This window comes from Chrysochloris asiatica, unplaced genomic scaffold (assembly GCF_000296735.1).
Source record: "Chrysochloris asiatica unplaced genomic scaffold, ChrAsi1.0 scaffold00004, whole genome shotgun sequence".
NCBI lineage: Eukaryota > Metazoa > Chordata > Mammalia > Afrosoricida > Chrysochloridae > Chrysochloris > Chrysochloris asiatica.
This window is the reverse complement of record NW_006408522.1, coordinates 3,326,298-3,345,334: the sequence shown is the minus strand read 5'-3', so window position 1 is coordinate 3,345,334 and position 19,037 is coordinate 3,326,298. Positions and strand designations below refer to the sequence as shown.

The 19,037-nt window shown below is 37.7% G+C and overlaps 1 protein-coding gene across 3 annotated transcripts in view; it reads right to left on the bottom strand.

The window, feature by feature from the left end:
• Positions 1-2,272: 2,272 nt before the first annotated feature.
• DPP8 (dipeptidyl-peptidase 8) overlaps positions 2,273-19,037 on the bottom strand; it is a 59,444-nt gene continuing 42,679 nt past the window's right edge. The window contains exons 15-20 of one of the 3 annotated variants that reach the window (XM_006831527.1): positions 18,086-18,231; positions 12,904-13,050; positions 11,543-11,695; positions 10,104-10,246; positions 9,217-9,328; positions 2,273-2,631 (exon numbers count right to left, since the gene is read on the bottom strand). In XM_006831527.1, the coding sequence (XP_006831590.1) occupies positions 2,509-2,631; positions 9,217-9,328; positions 10,104-10,246; positions 11,543-11,695; positions 12,904-13,050; positions 18,086-18,231 (824 nt within the window). In that variant the 3' untranslated portion in view covers positions 2,273-2,508. The remainder of the gene's footprint in view (positions 2,632-9,216; positions 9,329-10,103; positions 10,247-11,542; positions 11,696-12,903; positions 13,051-18,085; positions 18,232-19,037) is intronic. The other 2 variants (XM_006831528.1, XM_006831526.1) reach the window with 2 other exon arrangements.

The window sequence follows — 19,037 nt, the reverse complement described above, 5'->3', positions numbered from 1 at the left end:
AGATGAGTCAGATTTTGCACTTTGCTGCTTTCCAGGGCTCAAGGAGTTGAATGTGTTAAAGGCTGTTCAAGTGTATCTATTTATTTCAAGCCTGCAAAAACTCAAGTTTGATAGTCTCACCAAAATATCTGCTACTTTCACACTCTTCCATTTTCATCAGGGTACAAGTAGTTTTAGTGAGATTTTTAACTAACCACTCAAATCGACTGAAAGGTTTTCCACATATGTCCTTAAAACAGGTTCAGTCAAGTCTTCTTTCTGCAAGTGAATTCAGTCAGGTATTTTCTTCTCTATAAAGATGTAGAGTGCCATTTTCAATGACCAACAAATTAAAACAGAAGCATTCCTTTTCATGGAGGAAGGAGAGCTGACAGGAGAAAAGGGAAAAGCAAGATGCAAAAGGAAAACACCTAGTACTCAAGAGTACATACAAGGTTTCTAAGGTTTGCTTTGAAAAACAAGAGACATCATTTTACCCAGTCTTGATGGGCAAGAGATTACAAATGAATACTGTCTAAAAGCCACTGTATGACATCTGTACTTTTGCATACAATATAAGAATAAATCCTTAGAGGCCAACTTGTCCAAGAGCAAAAGTCACCCTCGATACTCAGGTACATATTTAAGTCACAGGGGAAAATATTTTCTTGGGGAAAAAGTTACCCAATCAATTTAATTTAACATTAAAAAAAAATATGAACAAATCTCAGCATAGGGAAAATATCATAAACATGAAAATTAATATATATATACAGATAATAAGGAGAAGTATGGTATCTATGATACAAGAATAAATACACAAACAGAAAAACCCAACTCCCTTTTCAAGGGTGGAACCACCAGGTCACCTTGACATTTCCGGGCTTCTCCAACCTCCCATCTGGCTCTCAATGATGAAATCCACCTCTTACTAAAGGAAGCTGTGTTCTCTATGGAGGAAAATTACTCTCTCTGTAATGGTGAGAATAAAGTGATTTTTTTCTTGGACTGTTGTTTCAAAGTGTTGGCAACAACTTTCCAAACACCTAGTCTTGAGATTAAAGAATCAAGCCCACATATGCCTTCTTTGCCACTGACTACAACATGACCTAGGCAGCACCCCAAGACTCCCAAGAGGACACAGCCCAAACAGCACCTGAAAGCCAATAAGCTTCCTTAACAGTCAAGTGCTATAGCTCAACCAGGAAAATGTCCTGGGCATTTAGGGAAATGTTTATAGGCTTTAAACAGCAAAAGAGAGCCATGGCTTGCCATGGGTGGGATCAGCTTATGTCAAACACGTCTTCTGGACATCTTTTAATTTTAAGCTCATAGTATCTAAATAGCTCTCTATGCTCAAATAATTTAAAATGATAAAGTTTAAACTTGTAAGGTTTCAAAATTAAAAAGAAAAAAACACCCCAAAATATTAGAAGAATAAAAATTACTCCAAGGAAAATTTCCTCCTGAATAAAATCAGTTTATAGCAGTGTTGGCAAGAGTGATTTCTTAATTCCCAAATCCACACTCTTGTCACGGGTGTTTTCAGTTAATTACTCTGCTTAGTTCTTAAGCAGATCCTCACCTCCTCTTCCTCTCCATCACCTCCCACGCCATGGTCTCCCCTAGCCCCCTGCCACTCCCTCCCACCTTCCTAAACTTTGCAACATTTTAATAAGGAAATACCAAGTGGAAATGGGCATCACTATATTTTCTGAAGAATACAAGTGTGTTTCCTAAAGGAAAAAAAGATATAAATGCCTGCAAATACTTAAGCTCTAATCATTTGATTAAAATTTCTCTGCCTGTAATGATCAGTATCATAAGACAGATTAAATCCATGCTACCTATACAGTTATTCACCTTTATGCCAAAGGAAAAACCCTACTCTGTCACATCAATAAAGAAAAATGGGAACTGTTTATATTGGATACAGTATCAATTGGCTAAAAACTGGTCAGAGCTTGGAGGAACCAAAGTGTTTTTAGGAGGCCACTAAGTATCGCTGAAACTCATCACTGACTGGTCATTGGTTTAATAGTGATTAGTTCATAACATGCTGGATACACCCCAGGCAATGAAGCAGAAGTGTCAATTACATTTAAGTGCTATCAAATCTGTAACTCATCAGAGATTCTGGAATTGAACCAAACTATTCATTAATATCATCATATCTTAATAAACTCAGAAGTATACTGTAAAAATACACTAGTTAACTCCATGAGGCTTACAATGTTTTTAAAAGTGAAAATTGGGTAGTATGAGTACGTGGTGCTAATGCCTTATCTCTTTCAGAAATCCTCATGGTATTGGCTGGGCTGAAGCCAACTGTGTGTGTGTGTATGGTGATGTTATCAGATGAAACTATCCACAAGCTGTCGACACCTGCGTGGCACCGAGTTTACTTTGAGAAGTGCATTGTTATGTGGCAGGTACCAGTACGTGATGCTCACTTCTCTGTCCTCTATTGATGAACGTCCTCATTTGGTTAAGCAGCCAGCGTTTGACAGAGTTCTACACAGGGCAACATTACATCACTTTCAGAGCAGCAATACGTGATCCAAGGTTTTCCTGAAGGTAGTGCAAAAGATGCAGTTCATAATGTTCTCCGGATTCAGGAACTCTTATGCTGTGTCTCTCCTGAGGATAGATCTTTAACAGCAAAAACAAGAACAAAACAAAACACAAAAAAATATTTTAATAAAACAGCTTCTTCCCAAAGATATTTACCACATTTAGATGTGGTACATAGCTTCTCCAAAACGTGACACATATCCATCCTATGTAAAAACTCCTCTCCTCCTAAAACCCCCAATATACCATTATATAGAAGGGTTACAAAAGGATTTATCTGTAGATCAACAGTACTCCAAGTATGGTGTGTAGACCTTAATTTATTCATTGTGTTAGCATGGCGGGTAAAACTGCTGGTGTCTTAGGATGAATCAAGGCAGTGCCATGAAGCTGTACTAGTCACTGAGTTCATCACCATAATGACATGCAATAAAAAAAGAAAAATGCTGGTTTCACTTAAGTATCAGTAAAATGAGTATTTTATTAAATTGCAACCCTGGAGAGGTGTCTTTTTAATATTCTGGGAAATATACATATAGCACTTCTGTTACACACGGAACTATATATGCTGGCAGTCTCAAGGACAAATACTGGGCAACTGAATTCCAAGCTGAACTGCTTTTAACTAACACTCTACTTTTAGCTTGAAAGGACGACTGAAAAAATAAAAACAAACAAAACTGTTTCCCAGGCTTGGGTACCTGAGAAACATTTTCTCTAAAATGAATGAAGTGAGCCAGTCATGATAACTGACAGGAGATCCATTTTTTTTTAAAAATGATATAAATGTAGGTTTTATTATACCTAGAACCATGTTTATTTGGGGATCTAGATGTAATAGATGGTACAGTACTTTTTCAGTTTTTACATGGCAAGAGAGTAAGTAAGTATTTCTGCCCTACGTCATAAGGACATATATTCTTTTTTTCCTAAAAAGTAGTGATACAAATGTGCATAAGGAAACATTTTCCAATTTAGTAATTTTTACTTGCCTAATTCAGTGGCACTGATACATTCATCATGTAATATAACCACGATCACTACCTTTTTCTGAATTCTATCTCTGTTAACAGACTCTGTGACTCCTTAGACAGCAATCCCCCCTTACCCTTGGGTAACCACTATTACGTCTATTTCACATAAGTGAGATTTTCAGTATTTGTTCTGTTGTAACTAATCTATTTCATTCAGGCATAATGTTTTCAAAGTTCACCCATTTTGTGGTTTGTATGGCTGATTAATATTCTACTCTATGTATATACCATATCTCTCTATTCATCTGTCGATGGACATTTATGTTATTTCCATCTTTTGGCTACTGTGAATAGTGCTACACCATACATTGTTGTACAGGTTTCTACTTGCATGCCGGCTTTAAAGTCCTTTAGGTATAAACCCAAGATTGGAATTACTGAGTGATACGGTAGCTCTAAAGGAGCTCTGGTAGCGTAGTGGTTACGAATTGGGCTACAAACCACAAGGTCAGCAGTTCAAAACTACCAGCTGTTCCACGGGAGAAAGATGAGGCTTTCTGCTCCCGTAAAGATTTATAGCCCCGGAAACCCTGAACAGGGTCGCTATGAGTCGGAACTGACTCCATGGCACATAACAACAACAACATCATCATGGTAGCTCTATGTTCAACTTTTTGAAGAACTGTCAAAATGTTTTCCATAACAGCTATACTATTTTCAATACCCACCAGTAAGGGAAAATAATTTCAATTTCCCCACATCCTTGCCAACACCTGTGGTTTTTGTTTGTTTTTATTATAGCCATTCTAGTGGGGGTAAAGAGGTATCTCAGAGGAGTTTTGAGTTGCAACTTCAATTGTCTTCTTGTTGTGGCATTGAAGTGTTCTATAAATTTTGGAGAGTAGTCCTTTGTCTGATATGTCATTGCCAAGCTTTTGTTTTATTTTTAACTTTTTATTGTGAATTGAGTGAAGGTTTACAGACAAGATCATCAGCTTTACCTTCAGCAAATCACACACTTCGTTTCCATTACTGGTGGGTGATGCTGTGGGTTAATGTGCTGGACTGCAGAGTTGCTTTGAACTGCAAGGCTGGCAGTTCAAGTTCACCAGCTGCTCATCGGAAACCCTATACAGGGTCACTATGGGTCAGAACTGACTCAGTGGCACTTAGCAACAACAACAACAAATGGTTAATGGAGTACTGGTGTGGTGCTATAGGATAAGCTCAGTGTTGCTAACCCACCATCCGCTCCTTGGAAACTCTATACAGGGTCGTTGAGTTGGAACTGATTTGACAGCACTCAACTATCATGGTTAAAGATGTCGAGCACCTTTTCATGTGCTTGCTGGACATTTGTATACGAAGAGACTTTCCTGATGAAATCAAGGATATTAATAATTTTTAACATTATAATGAAATGAATCAATATTTAATGAAAATATCAACACTGCACAAAGCAATCTATAGATGAAATGCTATCCCAATCTAGATTCCACAACATTCTTTAAAGAGATGAAAAAACTAATCACTAACTTTATATGAAGGGAGTCCTGGCGTGGCGCGTGGGTTAATGCACCAGACTGCAATGCCGTTTGAACTGCAAGGTCAGTGGTTTAAGCTCACCAGCTGCTCCTTGGAAACCCTACAAAGGGTCGCTATGGGTCCGAACTGACTTGACAGCACTTCACAACAACAACTTTATATGGAAATGAAAGAGACTCTGGATAAGCAAAGCATTACTGAAAAACAACAAAGCAGGACGCCTCTCACTTCCTGATCTTAAAATCTACTATACGGCCAAAGTGGTAAAAACATCCGGATACTGGTACAATCAAAGCCACATAGATCAATGGAACAGAATTGAGACCCCAGAAGTTTATCTTTCCACCTACAATCAGTTGATCTTCAACAAAGGGTCAAAATGCATTAAGCAAAGAAGAGACAGTCTCAATACACGGTGCTGGCAAAATCAGAAATCCATTTGCAGAAAAATGAAATAAGACCCATATTTCACACCATATACAAAAATGAACTCAATGTAGATGAAAGACCTCAGTGTAAAACCTAGAACTACAAAGACCCTCAATGAAAAAACAGGGACAAACTATCATCAATGAAAAAGCAGGGACAAACCCAGGAGCTCTGATACATGGCAAACATACACTATCAAACAAAACTGAAAACACACAAACAGAAGACAAAATAAATGACTGGGACCTCCTAAAAATTAGATATTTATGTGCATCAAAGGATTTCAGCAAGAGTAAAAAGAGAACCCACACAGACTAGGAAAAAATATTTGGCAACAACAACAAAAACCAGATTTCCTGGTCAGAAAGAGACACAAGGAACCTGAGACTATGGTCCTTGTCCACTGTTCGGGTGTCGAAAGAAACTCACTCTTGTGGCCCAATTTTCAGACAAGTTTATGGGGGAGGGGGATACAACAACACTGACAAGGTATGTTCACCATGCACTGGTCAATCATTCGGGATCAAGAGGGCAACATTTCCTAAGGACGGACTTGAGAAGGGATGGGAAGGTGGACAGAATGCAAACAGGAACCACAGGGAAGAAGTGGAATAACTGTTGTTGCAGGGAAGGGATTGTAATTACTGAGATGAAACAAAGTGTGTGATCTGCTGAATGTAAACCTGATAATCTTGTCTGTGAACCTTCACTCAATTCACAATAAAAAGTTAAAAATAAAACAAAAGCTTGGTAATGACATATCAGATAAAGGACTACTCTCCAAAATTTATAGAACACTTCAATGCCTCGACAAGAAGACAATTAATTCAATTAAAAAATGGGCAGATCATATAAACAGACACTTCACCAAAGAAAACTTTCAAGTAGCATATGAAGAAATGCTTACTATCATTAGCTATTAGAAAGATGCAAATCAAAACAACACTGAGATATCACCTTACTCCAACAATAGCAGCAAAGTTCAAAAGAACAGAAATCAACAAATGCTGGTGAGAGTGTGGGAGACCGGGACCCTCCTACATCGCTGGTTGTTGTTGTTAGGTGCCATCCAGTCGGTACCGACTCATAGTGCCCTTATGCACAGCAGAACAAAACACTGCCCGATCCTGGGCCAACCTCACTACTGTTGTCACGCTTGAGTCCATCGATGCTGCCACTTAGCCAATCCATCTTGTTGTAGGTCTTCCTCTCTTTCTCTGTCCCTCAACCCTACCAAACATGATATTCTTCTCCAGTGACTGGTCCCTCCTGATAATATGTCTGAAGTATGAGAGATGAAGTTTGGTCATCTTGGCCTCCAAGGAACACTCTGGCTGCACTTCTTCCAAAATGGATCTATTGGTTCTTTTGACAGCCCATGCACTCAATATTCTCCTCTAACACCGTAACTCGAACGCATCAATTCTTCTATGGTCTTCCTTATTCACTTTCACATACATATGAGGTTACTGAAAATATCATGGCTTGGGTCAGGTGCCTCTTAGTCCTCAAGCTGACATCTTTGCCTAATGCAATACATTGTTTGATTTCTTGACTGTTGCTTCCGTGAGTGTTATAGTTGATCCAAGAAGAATGAAGTCCTTAACAACTTCAATCTTTTCTCTGATGATAAGAATGTTGTTTGTTGGTCCAGTGGTGAGGATTTTTGTTTTCTTGACATTGAGATGTAATCCATACCAAAGGCTGTGCTCTTTGATCTTCATCAGTAAATGTTTTAAGTTCTTTTCACTTTCAGCAAGCAGGGTTGTATCATTTGCATATGGCAGGTTGTTAATGAGTCTTCCTCCAATCCTGATGCCATGTTTTTCTTCATATAACCCAGCTTCTCAGATTATTTGCTCAGCCTACAGACTTAATAAATATGGTGAAAGAATACAACCTTGTGACACACTTTTCTTAATTTTAAACTATTCAGTGTTCCCATGTTCTGTTCGAACAACTGCCTCTTGGTCCAGGTACAGATTCCTCATTGCTGGTAGAACTGTAAAATGGTGCAACCACTGTGGAAAACAGTATGATTTCTAAAAAAGTTGTAAATAGAAATACCATATGATTCAGTAATCCCTGTACTTGGTATATATCCTTCAAGAAATAACAACTGTGACATTGATGGATACATGCAAACTCATGTTCACTGCAGCACCGTTCACAATAGCAAGAAGATGGAGACAGCCTAAATGATCAGCAACAGAAGAATGGTTAAACAAACATTGGCACATACACACAATGGAATAATATGCAACACTGAAGGATAATGAAGAAATCTGCAAAACACCTCACAATATGGATGAACCTGGAGGACATTATGTGGAGTGAAATTAGTCAATCACAAAAGGACAAGTAATTTTAATAGACTACTATCGTAAAATGGGAGAAAGATGAGGCTGTCTGCTCCTGTAAAGATTTACAGCCTCGGAAACTCTATACAGGGTTGCCATGAGTTGGAACCGACTCCACAGCACATCACCACCACCACTGTTGTAAAAAGTTAAGAAAAGATTTTCTTGTTATATAAAACATTCTATGATGGTTGCAGGGTGGGTAGGGATGGGGAGGGGGAGAAAAAAAATAAAGTGAATAGAGGTAAATACTGCTAATGACACCAAGTGTATAGAATTTGTTGAATGTGGGACTGATGAATCTACACACCTTCCCTCAAATCACAAGTAAAAAAATAAAAAAATTGTGTTAATATGTTGTTGTTGTTAAGTGCCATCGAGTCAATCCCAACTCATAAGAACCCTGTATAGGTTTCCAAGAAGCAGCTGGTGAGCTGGAACCGCAGACCTTGCAGTCCAAACTGAGCTTGCAGTGCTGTTTCATAACATTATATAAAGATTTATTATTTTTAAATGAACTAATAAATATTATAATTGCGTTTCAGCAGTACTATCTAATCTGATAAATACAGATGAACATAACCCACATTAACAAAAGCTTTTTGGGATCCTCAATAACTTTTAAGTCCACAAAGGGACCTTAAGGCCCTAAAAAGCTTGAGAAGTGCTATTATAGACAAGCATCTTAGAATTTACCAACATAAATGTCAACTGAAATATAAAAAAGGAAAAAGTAGTATTTTTCATTTCTTATGGGCACACAATCTAATTAAGTGGAAAGGAGGAAAAACGGGGAAACAGCTTCCCATAAAAACTTTTTTTAAGCAATGGATTCATAGAGGATGATTACCATGCTAATTTCTGCTCTAAGGCCAATGCAAAATAAAAGGGAAGCAAAGAATCAGGCCTTTTTACAACAACCAAATCTAGTAGCATTTCTTTACTTTTCAAAGGGAAAAGAGAAAAGCAAAGAAAACCAATAAAGGAATTCCCTGCCATCTTCTCTGTGGTTACCAAATGTGAGAGATGATACAGACAAGAGTCATGTAATTAGTCTGACAAGTTTCTCAGCCTGACTTTTACAGAAACGCAATTCTTACCCCTATTAGATGGTGGCTACAGCTGAATATTTGACTTTCTTCCACAGTTTATTAGATTTCAAAGTAATCAATTACTGTTGTTAACTGCCATCAAGTCAGTTCTGACTCATAGTGACCCTGTATAAGGTTTCCGAGGAGCTACTGGTGAGTTTGAACAATCAACCTCAAAGTTCAAACAGACTTACCGTACACTGCCATACCAAGACTCCACAATCACTAATCAAAACTTTAATTAGAAAATACAGAATAACTCACCTGCAAATCATAAGGTTTTCCAGCCCTCACTAAAAAACTCAGTAATATACTTGTGTGTGCAAAATGGACATTCTCATCCAAGAACCCATGCAAAAGTAGTAAACGATTTGGTCTGGAGAAATGGAAATATCAGAGAATTAAATAAAATAAAGTATTTTAGGAAAAACACTTAGTTCATTTAAACCAATCACATTTAACCATGATAATTTCCTTATAGTGTAATATTAGAATAAGGAATCACATTCTTAACAACTAATTTGTAATGTATTAACCAGAGTCGACACATACTGAAAGTTTAAATATATATATATATACATCATGTTTAAATATATATATATGTATCATGTGTTAGTTTCCTGGGATGTCAGCACACATCAGTAATTATACCACACCTCTAGAAAAAGACAGGAATTATTTGTAAAATAAGCAGAGATATTTTTCCATCCTAAAGCAATTGTTGCTTTAAATATATTATAAAGACAAACAACAGGAATTGGTCTAAAAATATACAAGTACTTATTCAGCTGTGAGAAACGGCCATGTTATTCTTGTATTCTATGAAATATTAATGCTGGTTTTTCATTATTTGTAGTTTTCATTATTAAGGAGCCCTGGTGATACAATAGGCAAGCAATGCTGCTAACCCAAAGGTGGGCTGTTCTAACCCCCCACTAGCTGCTCTCCACGAGAGAACAAGGAGGCGTCTACTTCCGTAAAGATTCACAACTCTGAAAACCCTCGGGGCAGTTCTACTCTGTCCTACATTGTTGCGGTGAGTCAGAATTGACGCAACAGCAGCGGGATTGGTTTTTTGGTCTCATTATTATTAAAGATAAAAAAATTTTAAATTATAAATTTATAATTTTAATTTTAAAGCTTGAACTTACTCAGAAGGGAACTTTTCTGCTTGCATGGCCACAGATCCTAAGTAGTACCCTTGTTCATTCTGGTCAGGGTGACCCATGTAACGTTCTGTGTATCCTGTATCATAGAAGATCCACAGAGTGACTGGGGCCCCAGCAATAGCAACCTGTATAAGCCAACATTAACAGTCAAATGTGGTCCAGAGAAGGATGGCTAGCAATGAGAAGTTACAATTGCAAATTTACAAGCTAAAATTATCCTTGGACTTTAGTCCCATGACTAGGGCATACATGGTCTCAGGCAACTCATAAAATCCAAGGGAAATGCCAAGGTCGAGAATTTGATACTCTGAGTCACTCATCTTCTTGTTTGGTCGTGCAGCAAACCATACTCTAAATCCGGGCTAGCTGGCATACAGCTAAAGGGGAGACTGAACTGATGAACGGCCCAGTGTAAATGTATTCCTGCTACTGGGAAAAGAGGTGTGAAAAGTGTCAGCTTTATACAGCAAAAGCAGCCACTTTTTAAAGCCCTTGTTGGCAGTACAGAATTTAAAAATTATGAATGAAATATATTTAAATATTAAAAGCTTGTCTTACTTTAAGGCTCTCACAAGCTTTTTTACTGAAATGTTCTAATTATTTTCCCAACAGCTGCAAGTCTGAGAAAATCACGGCAGTTTGCAAAATTCATTTTGTGGTTGTTATAAAGATTATCTGAATATATACACAAGAACAAAAAGCCTATCATTTTTATTCTTGAAAAACAAAACATTATTTTTATTTTAAAACTCATGTTTTTGAAATTAAAAAAAGCAAAACACTACTCATAATTCCCTCTCTCTTAGCAACTGTTAGTATCTTCATGTATTCTTCTCTAGTGTATTCTTCTAAGTATTTGTTTGTGTAACTGTAACCATCACTTATATATTTAACAATCTATTCATTTAACAGATGGTCAGAGATAAGCCTATACTTTGGCTGTTACTGAGGAAACAAGTGTACGTGGCAGAAATGCCCCTGCCCTCAGAACTTGCAGTCTAACAATTAAACAAGTAATGACAATCAAATCTGTATATGTACGTGCTTTACTAATTCTAACTATCTCACAAAATCTCTGGCATGTGACTATAAAGAACAAATAACTATTCACCTAGCTGAAAAGTATTGTGTGTGTGCATGCATATATGTATACATATGCATGTATACACACATACACATGAAGGGGCTTTAAAAAGTTGGTGGAAAAATTTCATTGTGGAAAATTTTTATTAACTTTTCATTTTATTTTTCCATAAACTTTTAAAAACCCTGTCATAATACCACATAGCTATTAAACACACATACCCTAACATGTAATGTTAACTCTTTTAAACTTCAGAAAATAGACATTTTTTCGTACCCCCAATTTACAAAAATTTCTACCTTTATTGCAAAAATTAGTATAACAGAGAGTCACGTACCCTGAAGATATCTGACCTCTGCATTAATGCCATCAGGGACAGGTATCCCCCATAGGACCAGCCATGGATGCCCACACGATCTAAGTCAATGAAATCATACCGAGAAGCTAGATATTGGAGTCCTTCCACTTGATCATCAATTTCTATTTGACCCTGTGGAAAAAAAGGGGAACATTTTATTGATTGATCCTGATCAATAAAAGTCTGATTTTAAGAGTGCTTATAAAGCTAGTAAGTATTTTTACTAAAAGCACCTGCAGTGTTTTTAGATTGGAATGTATTATCAATTGAGATTCTGTTGCCCAAGGAACAATTTAAAAAGTCTATTTAGAGATAGGAACCTATAGCTACTGTTGCTAGCCTGCCTCAGAGTTAATTGCTCCTCAGTCATAAAGCTCTTCCTTATTGCTACCTGATGGTCCCTTGCTGTAATCATTTCCATTTGTTCTGTTGTCTGCTAAGAGGTCGGCATCTTCCTTGCAACAAGCCTTCCCATCCCCAAAGACAAAAAAATCAGCCCCTTAATTGGTCAACTAATTTAACTCCTCCTTCTTAATATTTAGTAAAGCAGAGGGAATCTCTGTTGACATTGGTCCTATTTCTCCCATGCTATCTATCTACCTCTAAGATCTGAACGTACTATTTTGAATGCTCTATTAAGTTTGAGTGCCTACAACCACCACCCTGTCTGTGGCACTAGGGCTGCCAGTGCACATACTCTCACTTCACTGAGCCAGAAACAAAAAGAAAAACAAAACCAAAAAAACTTACATGAGAATACAATATAAGGTCAAAGAACTGGCTGTGGGAGAAATTCCCCATGTCTTACTCAGCATGTCCAATACACTGGCAAACACAGTAACTGCCTTACTGTGCAAAAGGAACATCGGATTCTCATCATTTCCCAAAGCAGCAGAAGGGACATGGGGCATCTCTAAAAGGTAGCATTTAAAGCTTCCTGTAGAGAAAAAGAGGCTTGTCACAAGGAAGGCACTACCAGTTGGGTTCTCTCTTTACAGAGGACAGAGCAAATCTCAATGACTCCTCTCAACAGTGTATAGGCTGCTGAAAACTATACCACGCTGTCTCTGGCTAAGCTGGACATACAAAACGGAAAGAGAGGGTACCCTAGGTATAAGTAGCTGTATCTCAGCTTTCCAAAGTCCCACACTGGTGGACGGGAGCCTTCCTAGAGAATATCGAATCGCACTGTCCCTCCCACCTTCCAACTCCAACACACACACATCCCTGCTGGCACTCACATCCCTTTATCCAATTCTCTCTGTCTTTGGGGTTTCACACCAAACAATGCAATAAAAAATGTGAAATTATTTTTTTTCTTAGTTTTAATGCTCACACACCATTTTATATTTAAAGGCGCCTTCAAATTTAAGTCCTCGGTGGCAGGATCCCCTGTTGTCTATCACCACAACCACATAACCCAGAGAGGCCAGGGTATTCAAGCGGAAATATTTGACTCCTTTAAACCGATTATTCACCAACTGCACCTGAGGAAGAAAATACAACTCCAGTGACATTTATTATGTAGTTAGTATACAAGAGCACGAGAGAGGCAGGTAAAAAGTAGAAAGCTTATATTTTGTTGTTGTTGTTTTGCCTTTTAACATACAATTTTTAAGTGGTTCATTTTCCAAGTAAAATCTTTTCAGATTTATGTTGCTGCTTGTATAACTTCACACCCAAGATATAGGGCAATCAATTACAGATCAACATAGGCTTTACATAATCTAGATACTAATAATATGACCAAGAGAATCAATCTAACCAATAGTAAAAGTTACAAAACTGATCACTTTACCCTGAAGTACTGTCATTCAAATGACAGTGACAATGATAAATGAAATCATCTTCCCTCTGAGGTTGTTTCCTGTTACACAAATCACTGTAATCAAGAAGGTATGCTTTAAATCACTTTATCACTTTAGAGGCTATACGGCTGAATGACTGGTCCTTCACCTAGTGAAAAGAGAGCTATAAACAGTGGACAGAAGGTTACAAAAGTTCAAGGTCTCCTGGACACTTAGATATTAAATTAAAAGATGGTTCTGGCAAAATGAGAGGAAAGTTTTCGTTGGCTGAAATCAATGATTACATCAGCTCAGCGTTAAGTAAGAATTAACACTATCTTCAAAAATAACTCTAATGAACATTTATTGTGCGAATTCTACAGAGCATAAAACAACCCTCTCTTTTTTGGATGTTTAGCATCACTGCAATAGTTGCCAAATTGGCTTTCCTGCTTCTATTATTCTTCTGGAGTCTTTACTTGGTAGCAGTGGTCTTTAAAAATGTGACTCAGCTAAGACTTTGCTGCCTGACTCCTTCAAGAGCTACCATTATCCCTAAGAATAATGTTTAAACTTCCTACCAAGGCCTGTGAGACTGCCTTCCTACATGATCTGGTCCTTAGCTCTCTCTCTGACTTCACCTTTTACTATTTCTCCTGACCCTCTAACCATGCTGGTCTCAGTGTAGTGAACCACATCAGACGCTCACCACAGTACCACTCTGTGGACTTCTCTCCCTCAGATCTTTATGTGGCTCATTCTTCATCCTTTGTATTCTCAGATCTGATAAGACAACTTCCCACCACATCTTGGTCACTTGGTTATCCCTTTTACCAGTTTAATTTCTTTATATCATGATTTGAAGCCCATAATATTTATATAAGGGGCTTCAAAATGCTTGCAAAAAATTAATTTTTATCTTTTAATTCCATTTTTCCTCAAACTTTTTGAAACCCCTTGTATGTCTATTTGTTTACTACTTATCTGCCCTAAAAGCTCCATGCGGGTGGGATTTTAGTACAACTTTTTCATTATGGAATCTTCACTGATAGTGCCAGGCACATATGAGAGGGCTTCATAAAGTTCGCAGAAAAATGGAATGAAAAGAAATTGGAATTTTTCCATGAACTTGTTGAAACCCCCCTGTAATGGGAACTTAGTAACTATGTGTTGAATGAATAGATAGAAAATACAGATATGCAAATAATGATTCCATGTCCCAATTTAAGAACAGTGGTCAGATGGGCAAAAGTACCTGTTTTTAAAGGAAGGGAGCTAAAAAAAAGAAATACTAGTCATGGAAAAAAACTATTGGGCATTTAAAAAACTACCTCATTTCTTTGCCTGCTTCCAAGCATAAAACTCATTGTGTCCAGTCGATTCTGACTCATAGCGACTCACTAGGATAGTACAGAACTGCCCCATGGGGGTTTTCAAGGTGGTAAATCTTTATGGAAGCAGACTGCCACATCATACTCCAATGGAGGGGCTGGTGGGTTTGAACTGTCTGTCTTTGTGGAGTGCTTTAACCAATGAGTCATCAGGGCTCCTGTCAAGCACAGAAGAGGGCCTATACAAACACTTTACTCCACAGCCAATGTTTCAGCCTTAACAGCCCGGAGGTCTGCTGTTTCTCAGAGAAAGTATCCTTTGATACTGATAATTCCAAAGTCTCTTTTAGTATCAGTTCTTCAATATCTATGTCCTCCTTCCATCTAATTTGCTCTTTTGTGCATTTATATTTACATAATAGTGTCTGGAACAAAGGAAGTTCCACAAGTATCTGTTTAATAAACACTTAGAAACCTACAGTGGAGACTATAAAGCCCAAAGCCTTGGTATCTTTGATAGGAAATATTGTTGCTTTTATACTTTATCTCACCTAACAGAAATTGTTGCAGTTAGTTATAAAGAAATTCATTTCACATTATGAATTGTGACCTTGTTGCTGTTTCAAAAGCATTCTCACTTTCCAAGGACCCAGGGCTTCCAGTCAGTTTGAACAGGTTCCATGCATGGCCAATGAGTGTCTGTGTACTACACAGCAACCAAATCGCTTATGCATGGGAATGGATTTTGACCAGAGTAGGAAACAGGCAGCTAACATAATAGGCTGAAAGATGGCAACTGACTACGTCACTGTGAATTTGTGTCAGCTGCCATCCTTGAGTGGGGCACCACTATTTCGTTGTTGTTGTTGTTGTTAAGTACCATGGAGACGGTTCTGACTCATAGTGACCCTGTACAGGGTTTCTGAGGCTGTAAATCTTTACGGGAGCAGAACGCCTCATCTTTCTCCCACAGAACCTCTGGTAGTTTCAAACTTCTGACCTTAAAGTTGGCAGCCCGACTTGTAACAACTAGGCTTGTTGTTGTTGAGTACCATGGAGTTGATTCCGACTCATAGTGACCCTGCATAGTGTTTCCGAGGCTGCAAATCTTTAGGAACAGAAAGCCTCGTCTTTCTTCCACAGAGCACCTGGTAGTTTCAAACTGCAGCCAAATTCGTAATCACTATACTACCACGGTCAAAATCCCACATGCAAGGGATTTGACTGCTATGCAATGATTATGTTCATTGGTCATGACTGAACCAACCAGTCTGAATCCTGCTTTAATCATTCAGACTGAAAACACATTAAATATAAAACCTGGTCTTACATTAAGGAGTCTCTTTATAATACACCCATGGAGTTATCAAGCAAGGAAATGAGTGATCACAAATTGGGCCAAAGTGCCAGAGTAACTCTATCATGTGGAGTCCCATGGGGAAATGAGCCAGGCAAACTGAACACGAGATTAATTTTCCTATGACATCACCAAATTTGGATGCTTCCAAAGATTACTTTGAGAAAGAAATCAACAAATCATCCTATGCTGTCAGCAGTTTTCAAAAAACCCACATGTTGAATTCACTTTTAGGGTTCATAAATATGGTTGCTTCTGTAAGTGCAAAACAGTATAGTTGTCTTCATAAAGTACTCCAAACTAGTGAAAAAAGTACTCCAAACTAATTAAAAAAAAACACAAGAATACAAAGAAATTCAAAACAAATTACAGGATAGTAACAAATGCTTTGCAAGTCTTGTTACATCACTTTGACAGTAAAGCTAAGTAAGAAGGGTGTTTATCCTTCCCAATGAAAAAATGATATATCTGAAAGACACTATAAAAACTAGTTTGCTAGTTGTTAAGACTAAACGACCCCTTAGATAAGTAATTAATTATGTTTACAAACATTCTAGCTTTAAATTGCTAAGAGAAGTCTAATTTAAAGCCTTCCTAATTTGTGTGTAGATGACTATGATAGGAAAGTGAAATACACTTTGGCTTGTTTATAAACACATTTAACAGTGGCAGTGATTTCACTGACCAGATACGATCATCATCCTTGAGATTTTCTAGCTTATGGAGTTATTTTAGATTGATTTTATTATTTGGATGACTTGCTATAATAATCCATTTCCAGATACTAAATGTTGTCTGGGGCTACTGAGTCACCATACAACTCAGTGATCCTGTACATGGTTACCGAGACTGTAAATCTTTATGGGAGCAGAAAGGCTCATCTTTCTCTCATGGAGAGGCTGGTGGATTTGAACTGTCAACCTAGTGTTACCAGTCCAGTGCTTACCCCTCAGTACCACCACAGCTCCTTACATATTGAATAACTGGGTATAATTATAACAGAGATTTCCTGAGTCCAAGAGTTACAATGTCTTCTAAGAGATATATTAAGCAGAATAACATTCTAATCTCTTCAAGAGTTCCATGCAAACTACATGATCAGGAATCTATATATTAATAATTGTTGTTGTTGTTGTTATGTGCTGTGGAGTCGATTCCGACTCATAGCGACCCTGCACAGGGTTTCCAAGGCTGTAAATCTTTACGGGAGCAGACTGCCTAATCTTTCTCTCACAGAACCGCTGGTAGTTTCGAACTGCTGACCTTCAGGCTGGCAGCCCGATTCGTAACCACTACACTAACAGAGTTCTTCATATTAATAATTAGTATTACATTAATAATTAATCCAATTAACCTATCCATAACACTTTAATAGTCAATGTTGTTGTTGTTAAGTGTCACCAAGTTGGTTCTGACTCATAGCGACCCTGTCTAGGATATCCAAGAAGTGGCTGGTGGGTTTGAACTGCCAACCTTAAAGTTACCAATCCAGTACTTATACTACAGCACCATACCAGGACTCCCTGATAATCAATAGCATTTGCTTAAACTTAATCCAGAAAATGAAAGTGTAAACTTCTTCCAGTGCTGAGGGCTACCTTAACTAGGTTACTTGAATATACTGCCTTGAGAGATAAAGCCTTAGAATAAAGACAGGGGATTCCCTAAGAAACCAAGGCTTTCTGAAAGCAGCTGTTAAAACTCTTTATTGACCAAGAAATGTAATTATTTAATTTCATTTCTCAAACAAGTTTCACTAAATAGAAAGCAACATATTTAGGACTGACACAAATATTCCACTTTCTATGACAGCACTAACTGTCATTGTAAATTAAGAAATTGACTTACTGATTTACAAACTAGCCATCTTACCAACCCCAGGTTCTTGAATTCTTAAACAAAATAATTAGACCACAAGCCAGAGTTGACAACAGTGGAGGCCTAATAATGCTCAAAACCTCAATCCAACCAAACTGACTAAACATTTCAAAAACAAACCATCTAAATGATAGATAACATACAGACACTTGTATATAACTATGCTCACCTGAGGGCCACCATATATGAACAACACAGTGGGGTATTTCTTTCCAGGTTGCAGATCATGAGGCTTGTATAGCATCCCATACAATGTAAATCCAGTAGTACTTTCAAAAGAAAAAATTTCTGGAGGGGTATAGTCAGGAAGAGGACCTGTGGATAGGTAACAGAGAATGTCTACAAAAGAAGTTCTTATGGGAAATTTACAATCTGTGAACAAGAAAGAAAATATATACACCCAGGTCCAAATACAAATAACTGACTACCCACCCCCTTACAATTGATAGGTTAAAAATTAAGAATATTCATCTTTAAAAAAGAAATCTAATGAACCTATCAAGTTTTCTAGTTTAGGAGCAGGCACACAGTATTCTGAGTAATCCTTGAAACCTAGGAGCTATTTACACTCCAAACTGTAAAAACACTGCTTAGTTCAGCTTAACTCGTTGATAGTTAAGCCATATTGCTGTTGTTAAGTGCCGTCGAGTTGTTTCCAACTCATAGCAACTCTGTATAAGGTTTCCAAGGAGTAGTTGGTGAGTTTGAACCACTGGCCCAGTGCTTTATCCCACAGTACCACACCCTGATTAGAAACTGGAAACAGAAATGTAACTGCTCCAGTTTCACTTGCTGATGGCAGGTGTTCAATGAACATTTGAATTTCTGCCCAGAACCCAGAAACTAGAAAGTCAAGATCAGTCCTTGGTTCACCAAAGCTATACAGACCTCCAACGTCTATGTACAGTAGATGGTATTACACTTACACTCTAAGCCCAGAGGTGGGGGTGGGGGTGTGGACATTTTTTTCTGCCAAAATTTGTAACATCACTTGCAGGACATACAAAATTATCAACTTAAAAATAGCCTGCTATATTTGGTCAAATAGTTAATTAACTCACCCCTAATGTGATGACATCAAGAATATCATACATGAAGAGAGCAAAAAGTCATTAAGAAGA